At 52.5% G+C, this 20,867-nt stretch overlaps 2 protein-coding genes and 2 long non-coding RNA genes across 4 annotated transcripts; 2 read left to right on the forward strand and 2 right to left on the reverse strand.

Moving 5' to 3' along the window:
* The first annotated feature begins 1,322 nt into the window (after window positions 1-1,322).
* On the forward strand, window positions 1,323-9,250 carry LOC118246780 (uncharacterized). Its single transcript, XR_004778229.1, has 4 exons — window positions 1,323-1,448; window positions 4,704-4,889; window positions 8,609-8,757; window positions 9,053-9,250. It is a non-coding gene; the product is annotated as an uncharacterized LOC118246780 (long non-coding RNA).
* A 1,854-nt stretch (window positions 9,251-11,104) lies between these two features.
* Window positions 11,105-14,539, reverse strand: LOC126913381 (uncharacterized). The gene is made up of 2 exons (XR_007708576.1): window positions 14,395-14,539; window positions 11,105-12,621 (listed from the first exon to the last, which is right to left on the reverse strand). It is a non-coding gene; the product is annotated as an uncharacterized LOC126913381 (long non-coding RNA).
* Window positions 13,796-15,546, forward strand: EGR2 (early growth response 2). The gene is made up of 2 exons (XM_035538272.1): window positions 13,796-13,973; window positions 14,288-15,546. Exons 1-2 carry the CDS (start codon window positions 13,796-13,798, stop codon window positions 15,544-15,546), a joined length of 1,437 nt encoding a protein of 478 aa, XP_035394165.1.
* Window positions 15,547-17,444: 1,898 nt separating this feature from the next.
* ADO (2-aminoethanethiol dioxygenase) lies at window positions 17,445-20,704 on the reverse strand. The gene has a single exon (XM_035543651.2). The coding sequence runs from the start codon at window positions 20,625-20,627 to the stop codon at window positions 19,887-19,889; it is 741 nt and encodes a 246-aa protein (XP_035399544.1). The 5' UTR covers window positions 20,628-20,704; the 3' UTR covers window positions 17,445-19,886.
* Between the last annotated feature and the right edge of the window lie 163 nt (window positions 20,705-20,867).

Genomic DNA, 20,867 nt, shown 5'->3' on the forward strand with positions numbered 1-20,867 from the left:
TGTCATTCTCTCTGGGGTTTTCTTTCCCTATACTTTTTTTGATTTATATTTACTCTCTTAACCTGTTCTATCAAATATTTATGACTCCATAACTGGTTACCTCGGAGGGTAGTTTATTTTTCTTTCATCCTGACAGCACCATGCACTGCTGGAAATCAACTAAATTGTTTGCCAACCGTTTTCTTCCCATTGGCTTCTGATTTTGGCCCTCTGGATAGACCTCCTTGTATGTCAGATTGTAATACTGGGCTCCACGTTCCCCTGTAAACATCCCTGTATATCTCCTCACCTCTGCTCAGCTGGTTTAACAAATACAAGACCTGTTTGCCTGTGCTGTTTTCCTTTAAGGTTCTGTGCAGTGGAGTTATGAACTGGACAGCTTTGTTCCACGGTGCCTTTTTTTTCCATGCACTGGTCTTAAAACATGCATGTGTTTGGCTTTTGTGGGTGTAAGAATGCATGTGTTGCATAATTTGTCACAGCTCGAAGCCATTAGCGGTGGCAGAGCCAGGCCTGTAATGTGCCCAGTTCATAAGCGTGTACATGCTCTTCTTGCCCATTCAGATGCTGGGCTTGGAACATGCTGCCCTGCACTTATCAGGTAACATCAGCAGTGTTCTTCGTATCTGTGCTGAGGATGGAAAACTTCAGCTGGCAGTCAAAAGTTTCTGTCCCTTCTGATCTTTTTGAGTGTCCTGCCTGAAAAACACAAGCTCTTACAACAGATGATGATTGACCTGATTCAGAAGGAGCGGTGTGCAGAAGAGTTGCTGAGTAGGAGAGGTGCTGGGTGCTGCTGCTGGTGTGATGACAAACAGTGTGGTCAGTCTGTCCGCCCCCCCCCGGCAGTTACCCTGCTTGCAAACTCCTTTTGCCCAAATTTGTAAGCACCACTGTCTGAATGCCTTCGGCTTCTCTTTGGGCTCTAGCACTAACAGCAGCACCAAGCCTCACCCTTGCTGACCACAGACCTTGAAAAAGAAAAGGACAATGTCTAATTTCTTTATTTTTTGCAGATCTCTCTGAAGGAGAAATACAGATAAAAGCAAAGCTCTGTGACTGATTTTTTCACTATCTACTTGAAAGACAGTGGGTCAGAATTAAGGCATTTTTGCTGCGGAGGAAATGTGTGGGATGTTGGCTGTGAGCCAGTAGCCACTAACATCCCTGGCTGCACTAGGAATACTTGAATGAAGTGGGCGTCAACCTCGGGAGAGCGGGCAGCGCTACCTACATCAGAGAAAAACCTCTTCATTGAGATTCAAGGAGTAAAAATATTGAATGGAGATAAACCGGTTTGATGGATTTTTTTTTTTTCCTGTGAGGAACAGTAAAAATGCAAGAATCATGATCCAGTCTGGAAGAACATCCTCTAAGGTCCTGTGCCTGTCATGTCCCATTCATTCCACAGAAAATGAGATACATGCAGTCCTTGACTACTCTGACTTGTAAGTTTCATCTTTTAGTTCTGGCTTCTCAACACACAGAATGAGTAAATAACATCCAGAAACTTTCACCCTGTAGTCCTCTTTACAGCCAGGCTTTTAGTGCTTTTTTTTTCCTTTTTTTTTTTTTATTTTTTTTTTACAAAAACAGAATAAAGATCTGAAGCGTGTCAAATGTTTTGTATAGAATATAGTTCATCCAGACACTCATCCTGCTTATGTCCAATTGAATGTCCACTGGGGAAAAAAGTCATCTCTAGAGTTCCTTTTTACCACTGAATTATGAATCTGGAGGATGAAACAATTTTTTTCAATGTTATCTTTCTTCTTGTAATCAGCCCCAGATGGGAGTTACGCCATCTCGCAACCTTGGTACTACTGAGTCAGTTACCAGCTCTATCCAGTCTAAATATGATCACATTTTTCTTGAATGAAGTCCATCATTGGAGCATCATGCCTCTGAAAGAGTTTTTCTTTTCAGTTTCAATATATGAAACATAAGCAGCAGATTTTTTTTTTGTCTAAAACTACAGAACCACACAGTTGTCAGAGTACATAAGGGAAAGAAGATTCCCATTTTTTGTGACATGTTATTAGAAGATTCCCATTTTTTGTGACATGTTATTAGAAAGTGATACATTCATTTTTTTGAACAAGGAGAATGGGCGATGATGCAAAAAAGGAAGTATTTTGTTTAAGTGTTGGCACTGAACAAAGGAAGTGGCCGTAAAAAGATGGATTGGGGAGAGTAGAGTGTCACGAATACTTTAAAAAGCTCTTCTTGCATGGGAAACAAAGGGATGCTGCACAAGTGACAGCTGCTTCCATGTAAAACTAGAGGATTACATGGTGACGATGGTTTCGGTTTTGGATGTAGTTTTGCACATTGGCTCAAGCATGTCTGGTCAAATAACACTGAGGTTAGAGAAAGCTAGAGGGTAGGAGATACAAAATGACAGCTAGCAGGCATGGATGCAAAAAGTGAATCTGAGCAGAATTTGGGAAAACTAGACCCCTGAACTGGAGCAGGTCTATCAAAGCAAACAACCTAATAATTGGCTTTGCTTTTATTACAGATAATATCTTTGTGCTGACAATTTGCCTTTCAGATTCTGGGCTTGGATATGACCTGTAACAGTGTGGCCTCAGTGGTAAAAAGTGTTTGTGGACAATTGGTCTTCAGTGTCCTATCTCTGGGGCAAAAAAGATTGAAGCAACTAAATGCTGCCAACTCCTTGCCTTTCCTTTCCCTCCAGTGCTCAGACTTGAAATCCAGAGCCTCAGAGAGCTGTGGTAACGCACTGATGGCCAGAAGTCAGAAACAGTCACAGTCCCAGGACACAGCTGCTAGAGACCGTGTAAGCACAGTGCGTACGTGGTTGCTACTTGAAGAGGGATCCATCCATGGAACTGTGGGGGTAACAAAGGTAGGCTGGCAGTGAAGGGCAAGGGCACAATGAGGCAGTGTTGATCAGGATGAAGGGCAGTGGCCTTCACCCACCCTGTTGCCGCAGATGGCATGTTTCTTTACATAGACTTTCCAGCAAGGAGTTTCCAGAAGACGATAAACTTGTCTTACATATCCTTTCAGGGGACTCCTACCACTGTGGGAGGCAGCGTGAAGCAGTGTTTTGATGCTGCATAAGAACGAGATGAAAGTTGGCATCAGTGGCCAGGCAGAGGCAGCGGGTTATTCTGTCACAGGAAGCGATGAGAGAGGATGGAGACTGTGCACACCTTGCATCTGAAAGCGGCACGTGTTACAGAGGGAGGATAAAGGAGGGTGGCAACAGGAAGGAGACGCAGGCAAAGCAGTCGCAGGCAAGGCTTAATTCTCCAGGCTAGGGAAGAGCATGCTGTAGTAACTGAAACACAGGTGATGGGAGCATAGACAAAAGATCATCTGTGTGAGAAGGCACCAAAGATCAGCAGGCCTTTAACAGCGTGGGATTGAATGGCTTAGAGGGATTCGCATCAGAAATGTTTAGGAATGTTATCACCATGGAGGATAAATGCTGCTTGGGAAGAAGTAAGAAGGCTGATGAGGCGGGAGGTGATACTAGTTTTACTGTTGTTCTGTGTGAAGGGTTAGCGTTTAAGAGATGTGAGCCGAAACATAAGATTCCTTGGCACTTTCTGGTTCACCTTAGTCGTTCACGTGGTGGGGAGAGAAGGAAGGATGCAATACTGGAAGATGCTTAGATTCTTCATCAAGAAAAATGGTCTGAGAGGCAAAATATTCAGGAAAGTGGAAGAAAAGAACGTAACTATAACATTGTCTTCTGGTACTGTGAAGAACCTTTCTTTTTCTGATATCCTTGGGTAGCAAGCAACAAATTAGAAAATCCTCAAAACAAATTTTGAAAGTAACTACACTTTCTGCTCTGAGAGAGAAGTTTAAAATGTCTAGCATAGTTTTGTGAGGAAGAGGAAAATGTGCCGGAGGGCTGAGCAGTCTTAAGACCAAGTTATAAGCCTTTGAAAATAGGATTTTATAATGGAAAAGCAGAGATCATTAACTATTGTAAGCACCTCTAAGAATGACACCTCTATAGTAAATTACATTCAAATTAATATAAAACTGTAAAGATTCCCTGACAGCTTTGATTATGTAAGTTGATTTTAGTAGTTAAATGTTGACTTTCCATAATGCATTCTCCAAATATTATACTGAATGCTGCATCATATATAACAATTACCATGTCACAGTGCTATTTTGTGTAAATTAAATTATTGACAGCAATATAATTTTGTATTCACTTTATTATTTTGATTCATTTTTCTGTCAAAATATACAATGACTCTTCACTAGATTTAGAAACCAGAAAAACTCTTTAGATGGTGAAGTATTATTCTCCATACATTATTTTTCCTTAGCCTGTAATGAGGTTGGAGGGGTTGGGGGGAGAGAAGCACCATTTCATTCCTTCTCTGACATTGTGTGTGTTTTTTAGACATGTTCTCAACTTTAAATTGTGTTACAATAGGTGTGCTTTCCAGAAAGCCTGCGAAGTCCAGAGCAGCCCTGGTCAGCTCCTCCAGGGCTGCAGTCCTGGTGGTTTTAGTGGTGCACTAACACAAGCACTGTCCTGAGTTGTGGGATGGGTTTCTTAATATGATGATTATTCAGCTTAGTTGTAAGGAAGGTCCGTTGTACATCACAGGGGAATACTTCCTCTTCTTTGATATTTCTTGTAGATAAAAGTAAAAATCAACATCTGTTCATTGCTGCTTTTTCTTCACACCTTTTCTTCCCAGGTTCTTCAAGGGTTATGGCAACAGTGATTGTCCCTTCTAGGATGCCTGTGAAGTATTTGCTGGTGGTGGTTGTAACTGTTCTCTCCAAATGCACAGCCTGTCAGCTTCTCACGACCTGCTCGGGGATGGAGTGTGGAAATTGGGACACCAGCTGCATATTCCTACTGGACCTTGGCTCTTCTCTGGGTAGGTGCTCTGACCTTCCCTGTGGAACCAGTCCTGCTCCCGTAAGATGGCCAGTGCCATTCTGTGAGATGGAAGAAATGGGCTCAGATGCAGTCAGGCAGAAAAGGGGACTGAATCCACAATGTCACACACTGTGGGCAAGGGTAACTAACTACAGGTAGAAAAAAAATCCCTCCATTCTGAGTGGTGGTAGAAAGGTTCAGAAAATGTTTATCTTCTCAGCTGGTCCAGACCAAGTATGTTGGAGAAAGCCTACGCTGCAAATCTCAGTGGGGTTCAGTCATGGCTTAGGTGCTGACAATCCTTACTCCCATCTGCATCTGCTCAGTAATAAAAAGCAAAGGTACTTTGACACTGCTGAGAGTGCTGGAAAAAGTTTCTGGTGCCTGGTCCAGTGAGATCTGTGTAGCTGTGGGCAGGCTGCTTCTTCAGCAGGCTGGCCAGGTCTGCAGCCCATATAGTGCACTGGGAGCCCTAAAAGTCAATATTATTTTCCAGAGGCTCTTTCAAGTTGTCTTACTCAGCTGTGCTGAGCATGTGGAGTTGAGGAGGCAGAGAGGAAAGCTGCAAGCTGTCAGTATGGTGAGGATGGGACAGCCCATGAGAAGGTAACAGGAGAAGGCTAAATCCTCTCTGAGTTCACCATGGACTTAGCAGTGTTCTCTAAATACCTGAAAGTTCACTTGTGTCTGTAAACCTGGGGTTGGGAACACAAAGATAAAATATATTTGCTTTCCATGGCAGCACGAAATTGCAAAAACTCATCTGCTACTGATGAAATAACACTTAGCCACTGCACTTTCATTTAATTGAGTATGAGATGTTGATATATTCTTATGTCTGCAGCATACACCAAATTTTTCTGTGCTCAGTTTTAAGGGAGAGAAGCCCAAAGAGACACTTGGCAGTCTCTGGGAATTAGAGTAGTGCTGAAAGTAAATGTCACTTCTTATCCTGGATCCTTCCTTCTTCTTCTTGCTTTGCCTCCATTTGGTATGGCACATACAAGATTTGTAATGTGGTGGTAGTAGTACGTGTGGAGCTGGCAAAGGGCCTGTTTGCTCAAAGACTGAGATGTTTTTATATTAGATGATCTGGTAGAAAAACATTACAACTCAGCCAAGCCTGCCCTCCTAAGACATTGGTATTGATGCATATTCTGTTGGCAAAATGAATGTATTAACAATTATTGCAGAGACAACTGTGAAAGCCCCACATTAGCCCCACATTATGTTTTGTGTTAACTGGTTTATAAAGTCCCGGGAAGTCCTTAATGGATGGAAGAATCATTTCCTTTTAGCTTTAGCAGCCTTCCCGCCTTTGATTTTTTTTAACTTGCAACTAAAGATCTTTTCCCTACATCTTTCTGCATATAATTTCACGCATCTTTCTTTGTATGAAGCAGTTTCACACATGACCACGTGTACAGCAGTATGGTTTTAATAGAACCTGCTTCATTTGAGAGCAGACAAATAGACTTGGGTCGTCTTTTGGCACAGGCACAAAATGCAAAGCTCTAATGCTGAATTTCTCATTTGGCCTCAATTCTTGTTCGGTTTGCCAATGTGGGAGTTAATCGTATAAACACAGAAATACAGAGGACAGGGGGAAATACGTTCTGTTTTGTCCTGTTCGCGTAGCTCTGATTCTCACTGGCTATGCTAATGCATTGCTTGCAGCAGTTTAAATGGCCATGGTGATGAGGAACAGGTGGTGATGAGGAGTTAATGTGAGAGGACACGGAGAAATCATGTTGCTCGATAGGAAGTTGTTCCTCCCAGCATATTTCTGTCCTAGTCCATTCAAGTGGGACTCTGTAACAGTATCGTGTGACTACACCAGAAGATACAACTGCATTGAGTTCAAGTGCTGAACAAGTATATATCCTGTTTCAGCTAATTCTAGTATCTGAGATTTTAGGTGGCAGTCATTCCCCTTGATGTACAAGTGCCCAGACACTGTGAAGATGAGCTAGGCCTTGTTAGGACCTCGTGCTACTAACCTGGAAAGAGGAATTTTGCACAAAAGGAGGATTTAAAGCTAAAACAGAGCAAACAGAAACTCACAGCTAGTTAAGTTATCCTGAGAGTTGGGAAAGACAAACCTGCTGGGCAGGTATTCCCTAACAATGTCATTTTGACATTACTAGCCTGCCTTCTCCTCGATGTATCCTCTATTTGTTCAAAGCAAATCATCTGCTCCTCTCAGTTATTTCAAAGTAAAGTCACAAGAATAGCTTGTTCCCACTCTATTCCAAATATAGCTGTTGGCAGCGATTGCTGAGAGATAAGGGGGAAGGAAAAGGAACTACCAAGGAAGAGGAAAGACAGGAGGGGGAAGAGAGAAAAGAGCTGAAAAGGTTGGACAATAGAGAGTAAAGAGAGACAGATGAATGAGAGGGGAGGTGAAAGAATAAGGAAAATACATCTCAGCAGAGAAAATAAAGATAGAAATAAACTCCTGTGAAAGAGGTGGAAGCAGCCCAAATACAGAATAAAAAAGCACCATGCCCACCCTCAGGAGCAGTTTGAGTTTTAGCCTTGAAAAGTAACCAAACCTTAAATAAAATCAAGCCCAATTTTGACTTGCACTCAGATTGTAAGGGTTAGAGCATCAGAAAACTTATGCTAATTTACACCTCTTGAAGATCTGGTCCTAGAAATTTTTAAGCATTTTAAAGCAAAACATGTTGCTTATTTTAATCTCTCGTGGGATTTTTTTAAAATTGTCTGCTCCAATAAACTTTGTTGGCAGTTTCAGACGGAAAACCATCCAGTGGGTAAAATTGCTGGCACTGAACCTCAGCACCCTTCTCAGGAGTTTGCAGTGCTCTGGTCTTCTGGTGAGACTCGAGCATCTAGCCATGCCCTTGGGAGCAGAAAACAAATGATGATAAGAAATAAGGAAAAGTCAGAACCACCCTCAGACTGACTTACCCAGAGCAAAGAGCTGAGGGGTTTCAAGGCTCAGGACAGACTGGTTTAAGACCAAGGCATGGAGAAATGAGACGTAAATGGAAACAGGTTGTGAAAAATAGCACACAGACATGTCAAACACAGATGAGTCCTTGGCAATCCAGAAATCCCACTAATGGCTCCAACTTCCCTGGAGGGGTGGGAAGCTTCTGAGAAATACCCCCCGGAGCTCTTCTGCTTCTCATCTCAGAAGACTGGTTGGAAAATGGTGCTAGGGTTCTGCTTTCGCTCCTGGTCTGCTGAAGAGATGCGATGTGTGACCTTACTCTCCAGCTGAGGATAAAAAGCCTTACCCAGTCCTGAAGGTGGTGTTTCCTCTGAACTGAGCACATCTGGATAGCCTTCTGGACAAGCTTTCTAAGTACTCAGGCACTAGGTAATGGAACCAACATTACTGAAAGTGTAACACTTGCTATGCTTTTATTTCAGTCCTTCATAGAAGAAGGCCATTTGCATTGTTAAAGGATGTGTTCAATCAGTCTCACTCTGGGCTAGAGGACCAGTGCAGCTTTTGGACAAAAAGTTATTTACACAAAGTGTGGGAGACGCATTAGAGCAGGAAATATAAGGTTAAGCGAAGCTGCTTTTGGAAGGAAGGGCTGCAAAGTAAAGCTGAGCAGTCAGACTATCACTATTCAGAAACGAAGTCATTATTTTGAGAGTCTTGTCACATGGGTGGTGTATGTATGAGTTATATCTGAGTTACTCTCCCTGTTGTGAGATACATTTTTTTTTCTTTTACAGCAAGCATCACGCAGAGCTGATATTTTACCCAGTCAGCTTATACATGTGTGGAGGAGCCGCTGACTTTGGTCACAGAGCTGTGTGCAGTTTGCAGGCCACCTGGGACACTTCTGGGCCAGATCGGGTGGCGTGGCTGGACGCGGGGCCAGGTTGGTGCTGGGCTCCTGGGCAGCAAGAGACCCAGTGGGTGGCAGTGAGCAGGAGCGCCTGGCCGGGCTGCCTGAGGCTCCCAGCCCCATGCGAGAGGGTGCTGGAGGGCCTTTTGGCTGGGATGCCTCCTTTACAGCTTGCTCCCAGTGCCTCTCTGCGTTACGTGGTGTCTAACCTTAATGCTCTGGGGAGAGGAGCGTCATCGCAGCCTGTGGGATTGCAGCCATCAGGCAACCTTGCTGCCCTGGCCCGGGATCTGGGACCCACCGAGGCTCTGCATTTGTGTCTCTACAGGTAGCACATCCGCAGTGCAAAGCTTCGGAGAGATGTCGTGCGCTGAAACACCAGGAGCACCCAGCCCAGCGCACAGCTTTCTGCTCTGCAGGCCGAGTCCTCTCCGGCTCCCGAGCGCCTGCTCCCAGGAGAGGGCAGTGGAGCCGCACACGCTCCCGTGCTGCGGCCGGCGGGAAGGCCGGCTCGCCCGGGTGCTGGGTCAGGAGAGGAACGGGGCAGCAGAGGTAGGAGTACAGATTAATACGTATGCTAGGAACCACGTACAGGAATATCCAAGTGTTCCGCGCATTTAATAACGAGAATGAGTTGCCTGTAAATAAAAATAGATTTGGGGTGACCGAGTTTGTTGTTGCTTTTAATTGACTGGAAGTTTTCTGTTATATGTATTTGTTTATGGCCACACACATTTATACCAGTAACTTGCTGATTCTGCACAGGCTTAACTTCTATAGCCTGAATTAGAAAATGTTATTGACATTTAAAGAACCCCTCAGGATGCTGCTACAGCTCTCCTGAGCCAACTCCTCACAATACAGTCATTTACTTATTTCAAGTTTACAGGCATTCACGCTAAGACAACAAGAAGCCTTGGTTGAAAACCGCAGAGTGTGGTTTTAAGGTACCATAATTAAGGGCAGACTGGGATGCCTTCTCCTCTACTCTCTAATCACCCCCCTTCCCTTAGCATGCGAGCAGTCAGGCAGCTGTTTCCTGTAGGTTCGTGTTTACACCAGGTTTCCCTGGCTGGGCACTGGCTTTCAGTGACCAGCCAGTAAAGGCTGAGACCCTGTGGCAGGTCTGTGAGGGAAGGTAGGTTAGATTTAAGGGAAGTGGCTTTTGACTGTAGCCTGGGAATCCTGCAGACACCCCTGGCAAAACACAAGGCATTAGTAAACAAGTATTTCTTCCTGTAAGGACATGCCAGATCTCTTTACTTTCAATGAAAAAGGGCAAATTTATGAAACTCTGAAATACGGCTTCGGAGACAAGAACTACTCTTTTATGTGAAATGTGTAAACAAACAAACCCCAATCCCCCGCAACAAAAAGCACCCACAAACCACACCCTGAATCTAGCACAGGCTTAGGACCAACTTTCCTTGCTGTCATCAGAAGACAGGGTCACTTTCCTCTGATCCAGGAGCAAGACCCAGCTCCCAGCTGAGCTGGGGTCACGCTAATATCCCCAAAAGCAGCGAGGTGCACAGTGGAAGCGTGAGGGTGTGTTTCCCAAGCAGACCTACTGGTATCACTGCTGTTAGCACATGAGGTCGGTCAAGTTTTGCTATGAAAGCATAGTAACCCCCCTGGAGCAACTCGGAAGTGTGGTGTTAAGCTGGTTAAATGGTGCTGCCGGCTCCTGCAGATGATGAGTTGCCTTTTCTTCCTTAGCCCTCTTAAATTCAGGTGCAATTTTACTTCTGCAGCTTCTATCTCAGGTGCTCACAGTAGAGAATGACCACAGGAAAATACACCCAGTGCAGCACCAGCTAGCACCTTGTTAAAAGAGCAAGTACAATAAATCCAGGGGGGGGGTGGGGTGGGGGGTGGTTGTGTTCAAAGAAATTGGGAGTGAAAGAGAAGTTCAGCCCTTCAGCTCTGACCTCTGCACTCAGGCAGCGCTATATCCGGTCAGACGTGTCACACCGGTAAGGGGAGAAGGCAGGACCGCTCCGTGTAAGTATAAATCTTCTTGGGAGAATCCCAACGTGCAAGGTACCCAATACAACGTTAGCATACATTTCTGTGTTCATTTCCAATTCATTACTGAATGATCTGAAATCAGTCAGTGAAAATACCCTGAATGGGTTCAGGGTGGGTTGCATATTGGGTAGTTTTGCCTTTGGAAGCTGCAGAGTCCAGGGAGAAGCCAGATACTTGCACGCATACAGTGCCACTGAAGCACAGCTCCTCTCTTGGTGTGAGTGGGGCTTTGGCAATTTACACCAACAATCTGTCCGTCATATGAAACCACGTGGTTTATAGGAACCACAGGAATCAGTAGGATTTTTTGCGTGTAAGGCTCATTGACGTCAGTACGAGTTGGACGGTCTAACCCTGGATGCTAGTTTAATCAGCCAAATGAGGATCAAAGGCACAAAACACATGCAGAGCTCTACAGCACGAATATCTGAAAAGGGACCAGAACCATTCAAGTTTCATCTGTCAACGTCTTCCTGAAGACCAAGCATTAACTATGTTTCCATCTTGCCCTGCACCAGATCCTGCCGCCCTTCAGACAAAGCTCCTATTGAGTGTGTCTTGGTTGTCTGCGTAGAGGCTGGAAATCAGGCACAATTTACCCCATCCTTAAGAAGGCTTTTAAAATGAACCAACAAAGTCAAATAACAGCAGTATTCCTTATGTGAAGTTAGCCAGGAGGTCTGTTAAATTGTATTCGTGTCAGTCTTTCATGGAATCCTTTGCCACAGCGGAAGAGTGTTAAATTTGCTGAGTTGGTTCAAAGGTGGAGTTGAGATATGGGGATGTGAAACTCTGGTTCTTCTCTCTCTCGTGTGCTTTATGATTTAGTGTCATCAGTGGGCACGTGGTATTTTAAAATAATATAGGAAGATGCTGTCGAATATCACTTAAACCCGTATCCGACACGTGCACAATGTTTTTTAGTAAGGAGGATACTCTCAGAGTTACCTGTTTCTCAAATTCATGTAAAGTAACTTGCCCCACTGCACAACAGATTCCAATATTTTGTTCTTTCATAGTAGTGATGAGACCAATTATAGCTCCGCTGTAATGGAAAGGTACAATACAATTGCTCCTACTTCTCAGTCAAATTTCCCAGAACCTGTCTCTCTCTCTGTCTCTCTGTCACAATTTAACTTTTAAATTGAGATTTTTTTTTTTTAAACCAAAATATCTAGGATCCTACTGAAATTGAACACGAGCTTTCTTTCAACTCAGTCTCACCTGCCAAACTGTATTGGCTGTACATTAAGTGCTAGAAAGAATTGGTAAAAAAAAAATCTTACTATATGTTAAAAAACACTAAGTGTATATATTATATATTATATATATATATATATATTTCCTAATTACTGCACGCGCTTCCCAGATCACCCGTAAGGGAAAATATCTAGATTTATGCCTACTATTCCTTAGAAAGCATGACAAATGCCCCTGACGCTTTTACTTTTTTAGGTATGCTCCTGTCTAGCCTGGGTTCTGTGCTGACTGGAGGAGCAGTGAAACAAAAACTGAGCAACTGGGAGAGCCTTTCTCAGCTGGTGTAAGGTGTTGCACGGGTGGAGAGGAGCCTGCGAGACGCGACCTGACAGCATTTGGGACCCAACACAGAGGTAAGTCCACGTGGCACGTGCCCTAATGTCCTAAAACCTGTAAATGTTGATATCTAGAGTTAAAACTGAAAGATGAGGATTTTGTAGCCTTCCTGAGTATGCTGGTTTGTTGCTTTGGAGCAGGAGTGTGCTTTTGAAGCATCTCTCAGATGTCACCGTGTCTTGCTGCTGCTTGGGTTGTCGATTTTTCTTTCCCCCTGTATGCCACTGAACAGGGGCCTTGCGCACTACAGATCGTGTGAGAGTTGCTTTCCTAAAAGCAGAAATAAACAGTCATCAGATGAAATATTCCAAAGTAATGAGATTAGTGACAAAAACATAACATGGGATCCAGCTTTCAACCATAATTACATGTGACACCCCCATCAGCAGGAAGATGTAGGGGCTGCAAGCTCCGAGCTTGGGAACAGTGCAGGGAAGATTGGCTTCTCCTGGGAAGGGAGGCACAGGGGAGGTTATTTTTAGCGCTTGGAAAAAGAAAGCTCGAATTTAAGCACTCTTTGCTTCGATCCCCTTATTCTGGGAGAGATCAGAGGGAAAAAGAGGTGGCGTGCGAAGAAAAGCGAAACGGGGCTGCGAAGGCAGCGGGATGGGGCAGCGGAGGCCGTGCCCCCCGCCGCCCCCGGCCCGCCCCGGCCCCGGGCTGCCGAGCGCCCGGTGGCAGCCGGCAGAGCCCCCCCGTCTCGGCTCCGTTGTCGCGGCGGTATTTATAGCGCAGGCACTTTCCACCCGTACCCGAGAAAACAACCGGTGTGTATGTGTGTGTATAAAAAGCCACGAGCGAGCTGCGGTCGCGGGCTGCCGAGAAAGTGAGCGGGGTCCGGCGGGGCGGCCCCGGGCCCTCCCTCCGCGGCTTTCCGAGCCCCGGGCGCACCGGAACGAGGCCTTTTTAGGGCAGGCGGGGCGGGGCCGGATCCTCGCCTTTTTAGGCCAAGGGCCCCGCCACCGGAATCCCCCCCCTGGGCGGCGGCGGGCGGCGGGGCGCTGGCGGCGGCCCCCGGGGGGCCGAGCGGGGCCGAGCGGGGCCGGGGCCGGGGCCGCCCCCGCGGGGCGCGCGGGGCGCGGCGGGGCCGGGGCGGGCGCGGGGTGGCGGGGCCGCACGCGGGGGCCCACGTGACCGCCGGGCCCCGTTCCCCAGTCCTTATATGGGCAGTGACGTCCCGGGCATTGAGGGGGCCCCCATAAATAGTTACCGCCAGACTTGTCCTCCAGCGCGAGCGGCGGCGGGAGCGCGGCTCTCCCGGGGCACCGCCGCGCCGCGACGGGGCGGCCGCCCGCCCGCCCGCACATGCCCGCTCCGCGCCGGCTCCGCGCCGTTCCCCCGCGCCGGTAGCGGGAGGCAGGGGAGAGTCCCGGCGCCCCCCGTCCCCGCCCCGAGCGCCCGCCGCCGGCCGGGAGCGCCGCTCCCCGCGCCGCCCGCCGCCCCCATGATGACCGCCAAGGCGGCGGACAAGATCCCGGTGACCCTCGGCGGGTTCGTGCACCAGCTCCCCGAGGGCATTTACCCCGCGGATGACATCTCCGCCGCGCTGCCAACTTCGGTCGCGATCTTCCCCAATGCCGACCTGGCGGGGCCGTTCGACCAGATGAGCGGGGTGGCTGCAGGTAAGCGGGGCCCGCGCAGGTGCGGGCCGGGCCGCCCGAGGGGAGCGGCGGGCCCCGGGAGCCCGGGGAGGCGTCGGCGGCGGGCGGGGGCCGGACCGGGCCGGCGGCCGCGGCCCCCCGGGGCTCGCCCGGCGCCCCTCGCGACCGCGCCGCCTCCGCGCCCGGCTCGGGGGCGAAGTCGGGGCCGGCGGGGCGCAGCCCCCGCAGCCGGAGCGCGACATGTGCGCGCCGCAGCCCCGCAGCCCCTAGCCCGGCCGGCCGGCGGCCGGGGCGGGCGGCGGGGCGCGGGGCTGACCGGCGCCTTGCCCCCCTAGACGGCATGATCAACGTGGACATGGGCGACAAGAGGGCCCTGGACCTGCCCTACGGCGGCGGCTTCGCGTCCGGCGCCCCGGCCTCCCGCAACCAGACCTTCACCTACATGGGCAAATTCTCCATCGACCCGCAGTACCCCGGCGCCGGCTGCTACCCCGAGGGCATCATCAACATCGTGAGCGCGGGCATCCTGCAGGGGGTCAGCGCGCCCTCCTCCGCCGCCTCCTCCGCCTCCTCCGCCGCCTCCTCCGCCTCCTCCTCGGCCACCGCCGCCTCCGCCGCCTCCGCCTCCCCCAACCCGCTGGCCGGGGCCCTGGGCTGCACCATGGCGCAGGGCCAGCCGGCCGACCTGGAGCACCTCTACTCGCCGCCGCCGCCGCCCTACTCGGGCTGCGGCGAGCTGTACCCGCAGGACCCCTCCTCGGCCTTCCTGCCCGCCGCCGGCGGCGGGGCGCTGCCGTTCCCCCCGCCGCCCTCCTACCCCTCCCCGAAGGCGGCGGCGGCCGACGGCGGGCTCTTCACCATGATCCCCGAGTACGGCGGCTTCTTCCCGCCGCCCCAGTGCCAGCGGGAGCTGCACGCCGGCCCCGACCGCAAGCCCTTCCCCTGCCCACTCGACTCACTCCGCGTCCCGCCGCCCCTCACGCCGCTCTCCACCATCCGCAACTTCACCATGGGGGCGCCCCCGGCGGGCGCCGCCCCCGGCAGCGCCCCCGGCGGCGCCCCCGGCCCCGGCGGCGGCGGTCCCGGCCCCGGCGGGGGAGCGGAGGGCGCCCGGCTGCCCGGCGGCGCCTACAGCCCGCACCACCTGCCGCTGCGGCCCATCCTGCGGCCCCGCAAGTACCCCAACCGGCCCAGCAAGACGCCGGTGCACGAGCGGCCCTACCCCTGCCCCGCAGAGGGCTGCGACCGCCGCTTCTCCCGCTCCGACGAGCTCACCCGCCACATCCGCATCCACACGGGCCACAAGCCCTTCCAGTGCCGCATCTGCATGCGCAACTTCAGCCGCAGCGACCACCTCACCACCCACATCCGCACGCACACCGGCGAGAAGCCCTTCGCCTGCGACTTCTGCGGCAGGAAGTTCGCCCGCTCCGACGAGAGGAAGCGGCACACCAAGATCCACCTGCGCCAGAAGGAGCGCAAGGGAGCGGGAGCCGCCGGGGCCGGGGCCGGGGCCGGGGCCGGGTGCCCGCAGCCCGGCGGTGGGAGCGGGGCCGCCCTGGCCCCCTGCGCGGCGCGGACGCGGACGCCCTGAGGGCGCGGGGCGCGCAGGAGCCAGCGCGGAGCCGCCGCCGCCCAGCGCGGCGGGGCGCGGGGCCCGGCGGGACGCGGCGAGCACCCGGCGGCGCCGCGGGGGGCTCCCCGGGCCGGGCCGAGCCGAGCCGGGCCGCGTCGGGCCGGGCCGGGCCGGGGGGTGTACATAGGGGCTGCGGCGGGAGGATGGATGCATGCAGTGCCGTCGTGGTGAGGTGTCCTTGGTGCCTTGTGTGGTGTAGAGCCCGGTCCCCCGGCTGCATGCGGCGGGGTGCCTTACCGAGCCGCTCCGACGACAGCGGCGACGCTGAGACCGGAAAGTTTTCCCTCCCTGGTTTTAGTATGGCTGTACATTTCTGCCTATTAATATTGGGATTTTTTTTTTTTTAGAGACTATATTTTTGTACGCACTGGTTTGTTTTTGTTTTTTTTTTTTTTTCTTTTCGGTGACTTAAAAGTGTTCCGTTTGTAGTAGGACTCCGCACGGGATGTAAATACTCGCGCTGGAGCCGCCGCCCGGCGTCCGGGCTGCGGAGCGCGGCAGCTAACACGAGTGATGCACAACCACTAACGGGAGCTCGCGGGAGAGGGGGGCTCTCCCCGGCCGCTCTGTAAATAAACTTTTCGACAGGAGGGTCGGTGCTTACAACGTTTCTAAGAGAAGACAAATAAATCTCTTAATTATGCTAACTTGACACCTTTCTTTCCGTAGCTCCCCGGTGCCCGGGTCCCGCCGGACCCCTGCGGACCGGGGCTGCCGGGGGGCTGCGGGGCTGCGATGCCGTGGGGCTGCGATGCTGTGGGGCTGCGGGGCCGTCGGGGCGCTGCCGTGCGCTCCGCCTCCTCTCGGAAAAGCGGAGGCTCCGGCCCCGGCGCGCAAACAAGCGCTGCCGGCCGCGGGGATTTCCCTGCGAGACGCGAGCCGGGCTAATATTAACCGGGGAGCGGGGTGGGTTTTTTTTGACTCACTCTCTGTTTTGTTCCGCGGCTGCCACCAGCCCGGGGCGGGCTCCCCGAGGGAGCGGCGGCTCCCGGCGGCGCGGGGCTGCGCGGCGGGGCCGGGGGCGGCGTTGCTCGCCCCCGCGGGGCCGGGCTTTTCCTCGGGCAGCGGCCCGGCCGCGTTTCGTGCGAGTTTTCGTCTTGCCTTTTTTTCCCTGTTTGCTCGTTAACCTTTCTGTAAGTTCTCGTTGAAGGTGCTGGCCCGCCCGGGGCTCGGCACCGACGTCCCGGCCGCCCCCAGCCCCGGCCCGGCGGCGCCCTCCTGCTCTGCCCGAAGCCCCCGGAGCCGGCGCTGGCTCCCGGAGCGTGGCAGAGGCTGAAGCGAAGGGGGCCGGGCACGGCGCGGCCCGGAGGAGCTAAGGAGCGGGGCCAGCTCCCTGCGGGAGACGCGGCCTCCTCGGTGGGCACCGGCACCAGCGGGCCGTGGTACCGGGGGTCGGCCGGGGATGCCGGGCCCCCGGCTGGGCGCAGCCGGGCCGCGGCCGCAGCAGCGCCGGGCTCCCGGCTGCCCCGCGCACGGTGCGAGGCTCCGACCGACCGACGGCAGCCGTGCTGCGAGGCTAAGCCCCGGTCGGCAGCAAAACACCCAGCTCGGACACGAGATGAGAAAGGAATCCGCCAGCAACCGGCTACAGCAAGCAAACCGTGCGTCGTGGGACGGTACTGGCGGTGCTGAACCCGTGCCTTTGCTCTCCGGAACAACTAGCTTCGCAACACCGCGTGGATTTGTCTGCGGGGCGACGGTGGGAGACCTGGTCCGAGCACTCAGGTTTAGGCATTGCCTTTCGAAGAGAGGCCAAACGCGCTGTCTGGACTGTTCTGCAGAAGAAAGTTGTGCTCTTCACCACATTTGGTTCAAGACTGTCATACTTGTGAAGGAAAGTAATGACTGGTCAGTGGTGAGATATCCTGTATTTATTCTGTAATTCAGCAATAACAGTGATTTTGCTGTTGTGAAAACACAATAATCAGTTTGCAGAGAGAAGGAACAGCGTTACAGACTCAAACCTTCTGCTTACAGATATCCAGAACATATGAAGTAAGTTTCAATCACTGAGTAAGCAAGAAGTTACACAGAGGCTTTTCTTTAATGCATCTCAGGTTTTCTTTGCTATTTTCCCTGGCACTATGACTTTAATACTTTGATGCTAACACCTTTATTAAAAAAAAAAAAGATTTTGCCATGACTGTTAACAGCATTCTGCAATGTAAGGGACCATGCTGTCCTCTATGGAAAGATGCATTAAAGTCCTATCCCATTAAACATCTCGGCTAGATTTTACACATGGAAAAGACTTTTTTTTAAAAAAAAAAAGAAAAAGAAAAAAAAAGAGAGAGACCTAAGGGGGAGGATAGAGCAGACAAGATCCAAAATCGAAATAGTCTGTCGCAGTTTGTTTTTCCAGTACAGCTGTTTGCATGCAGCACACTATCTTCTTTGTGGGCTTCTGATAAGGGATGATGGTCTTCAGTAGCATTGGAGCGAATGAGAAACACAGGCTGTGCCATACTGAGACACTGCATTATAGTTAATGACTACGTTCGATAGAGAATTGTTGCACATTAACTAATGCTAAGCTGCAGGGGAATTCCAGGAAAAACAGGTAAGCCAGCTGCAGAAATATCAGACACTTTAAAGTGCTGTAAGAATAAATGGAAATTGCATGAAATAATTTCCACCGATTTCTCCTTGCAAAAGAATTAATACGTGCATGCATAATGCTGACTGCATTTTATGTTCATTCTTCAGCAGTCCCTCTCCCCTTCCCCCCAAAAAAAGTTAAAAAACCAATGCCATCACTTAAAAATTCACACATACAAGCAACTGCACAGGAAAAACAAGTCTGCTTTTATAAATACACAAAGAAAAATGAAAGCCAGTTGTGGAACAGTTTCTGGAGCAGGTTGGTACATCACTTAGGAAGTTGGTTAAGTCGTGGTTTTTTATTCAAATTCCCACATCGTGACCGCGAGGGTGAAGGCTGCCCCGGCTGGGCTTTGTGGTACGAAGCGTGCTTTAGGATAAACAGGCACAAGACCATTCCCTGCAGTATAAACGGAGCATGTCACCTATAGAAAAAGTTTCTCCCCTGTTAGAAAGATCGCATCCCCTGTCGAGGACAAACTGGATCTCAAGGCTGCTTATACCATAGCAAGGCAAAATTCACCGTGTGTCTTCTACGCTATGTTTATTTAAAAGCCTTATGAAAAAGTAATCTTTATAAATAGTATAAAGACGGAAACCGCAAGGCTTCCAAAGCCCAAAGTGTTCACTTGTCCATATAAAAACACAGACCACATTTTAGAGAGAAGGTATCAGGTCAAATCTTATCTCAACCTAGGGTATGCATACTGCTGGATATGTAGGTTATTTGCAAAAAAGTAATGTCTCTAGTGTTCCATGAAGCACGTGTTCCATGAGGCAACAGTGGATAGTCTGTTTTTTCTAAAGATGCCCATAGTTTCCGCTACCCTCGGCCACTGCCGTATGAGAACTTCCAAGCAAGGTTAATTAGCAGCTGACTAGTCTCCTCCTGGCTGAAGAAAATATGCATAGAAATGCTCTGTAATTTCAGTTGTAACAGATGGATCTTACACATAACACTTAAACGAACTGCTAAAAAGTAATTCTGAACCTGACATTGTCCCTTAGGAGGGGGAGTTCACTTAACCACAACCCCGGGAACCACTGGTGCTCAGGGAGCATTTCCTGCCTCAAGAGTTGTTCTGGTTTGCGTTTTTTTTTTTTTTTTTTGGCCAGTTCAGTCCAACTCTTACTGAAACTCATTCTGGAGTCCCCAACAGCCGAGCAGCGAGCAGCCCCGCCACCTGTGGGCAGCAGGCCCGCGGGGACACCGGGGCGGCTCTGAGAAGGACTCTTATTGCATTTACTCCCCGCCGGAGTCCGGTCCCCCTTTTACTGAAGCGTGGCCCCAGCTATTTACACGGGGCGCTGGACTATTTCTCCCCAAACACTCAGTCGAGCAGGAACGTGACCGCGCGACTCTTCCATCATTTCACATCAGTCGCAGGGAAATAAATAGGCTGCGCCGCCTTCCTGCCCCCGCTGTGAGCGGGGCAGGGCCGTGAGGCGACGAGGCGACGGGGCTCTTCGCCCCGCAGCCCCCCCGTGCCGCACCCACTCGGGAGGGACCCGCGGGGGGCTCGGCGCCCTCGGGCCTCAGCGCGGTGCCCGCCGGCCGGCCGCAGGGGGGGCGGCCGCGGGGTCCCCTCAGGGCCCGGCCCGCGCTGCGCCGGGGGGCGGCGCCAACGGTCCCCACGCTCCTAACGGTCCCAACCGTCCCAACGGCCCCGGGGGTCCCGGGGGCCGGCGCGGCCGCCTCAGGGGCAGACGCGGGGCCCCGGGTAGGGCTCGCCCCCGCACCAGAAGTCGGCGGCCGGCGGCGTCTCGAGCAGCCAGACCTCCCGCGGCAGCTCGGTGCCGGGCGGCGGCCCCTCCAGCAGGCGGTAGTAGTGGCAGTCCCGGCCGTGCTCGGGGTCGTAGGGCGGCGCCAGGATGTCGAGGAAGGCGGCGGGCCCCTCCACCGCGTCGATCTGGTGCAGGTTGTCGCTGTGCGGCGACAGCAGGCAGGGCGGCGAGGCGGGCGTGTAGTGCTGCCGGGAGCGCAGCAGGGCGCGCAGGCACGGCCCCGGGCCGGCGGCGGCGGCGGGCGGCGGCGAGGGGGCGGCGGCGGCGGCGGGGGGCATCGCGTCCATGCAGGCGATGCGCAGCGTGCCGTAGAGCACCTTGAGCATGCCGTTCATCCCCGGGTGGTCGTGCAGCGGGATGCAGGCGCCGCTCCGCAGCAGGAACACGCCCATGCTGAAGCTCTCCGTCTCGCAGATGTGCATGTAGCTGACGGGCGGCACCACGCCGGCACGCGGGCACCCCGCGCCCGCCGCGCCCGCCACCGGCGCCGGCCCCCTCGGGGCCAAGTGCAAGTCCTCGGCGCGCACCTCGTCCAGCAGCTGCTGCAGCCGGTGCAGGTTCTCCCCGAAGGCCGGCCCCGCCGGGCTGCGGAACGTGATGCGCGCCTGCCGCGCCACCCGCTGGATCAGGGAGGCCATGTTGTCCCGGGGCATGGCGGCGCCCGGCCCCGGCCCCGGCCCCGTCCCTGTCCCCGCCGCGCCCGGCCGCGGCAGACGGGCCCCGTCGCTTCCTCCCGCGGCCGCCCCGCCGCGCAGGCGCGCCCCCGCCGCCGTGCACCACGGGGCTCGTAGTCCTGCCCGCGCCGCCCCGCTCCCGCCGCGCCGCCCCGCGCCGCCCCGCCGCGCCCCGCGCCCCCGCCGCTCCTCAGCGTGCCGCGGGGACCCGCCCGGGGC

This window comes from Cygnus atratus, chromosome 7, assembly GCF_013377495.2.
Source record: "Cygnus atratus isolate AKBS03 ecotype Queensland, Australia chromosome 7, CAtr_DNAZoo_HiC_assembly, whole genome shotgun sequence".
In the NCBI taxonomy this organism is placed as follows: domain Eukaryota; kingdom Metazoa; phylum Chordata; class Aves; order Anseriformes; family Anatidae; genus Cygnus; species Cygnus atratus.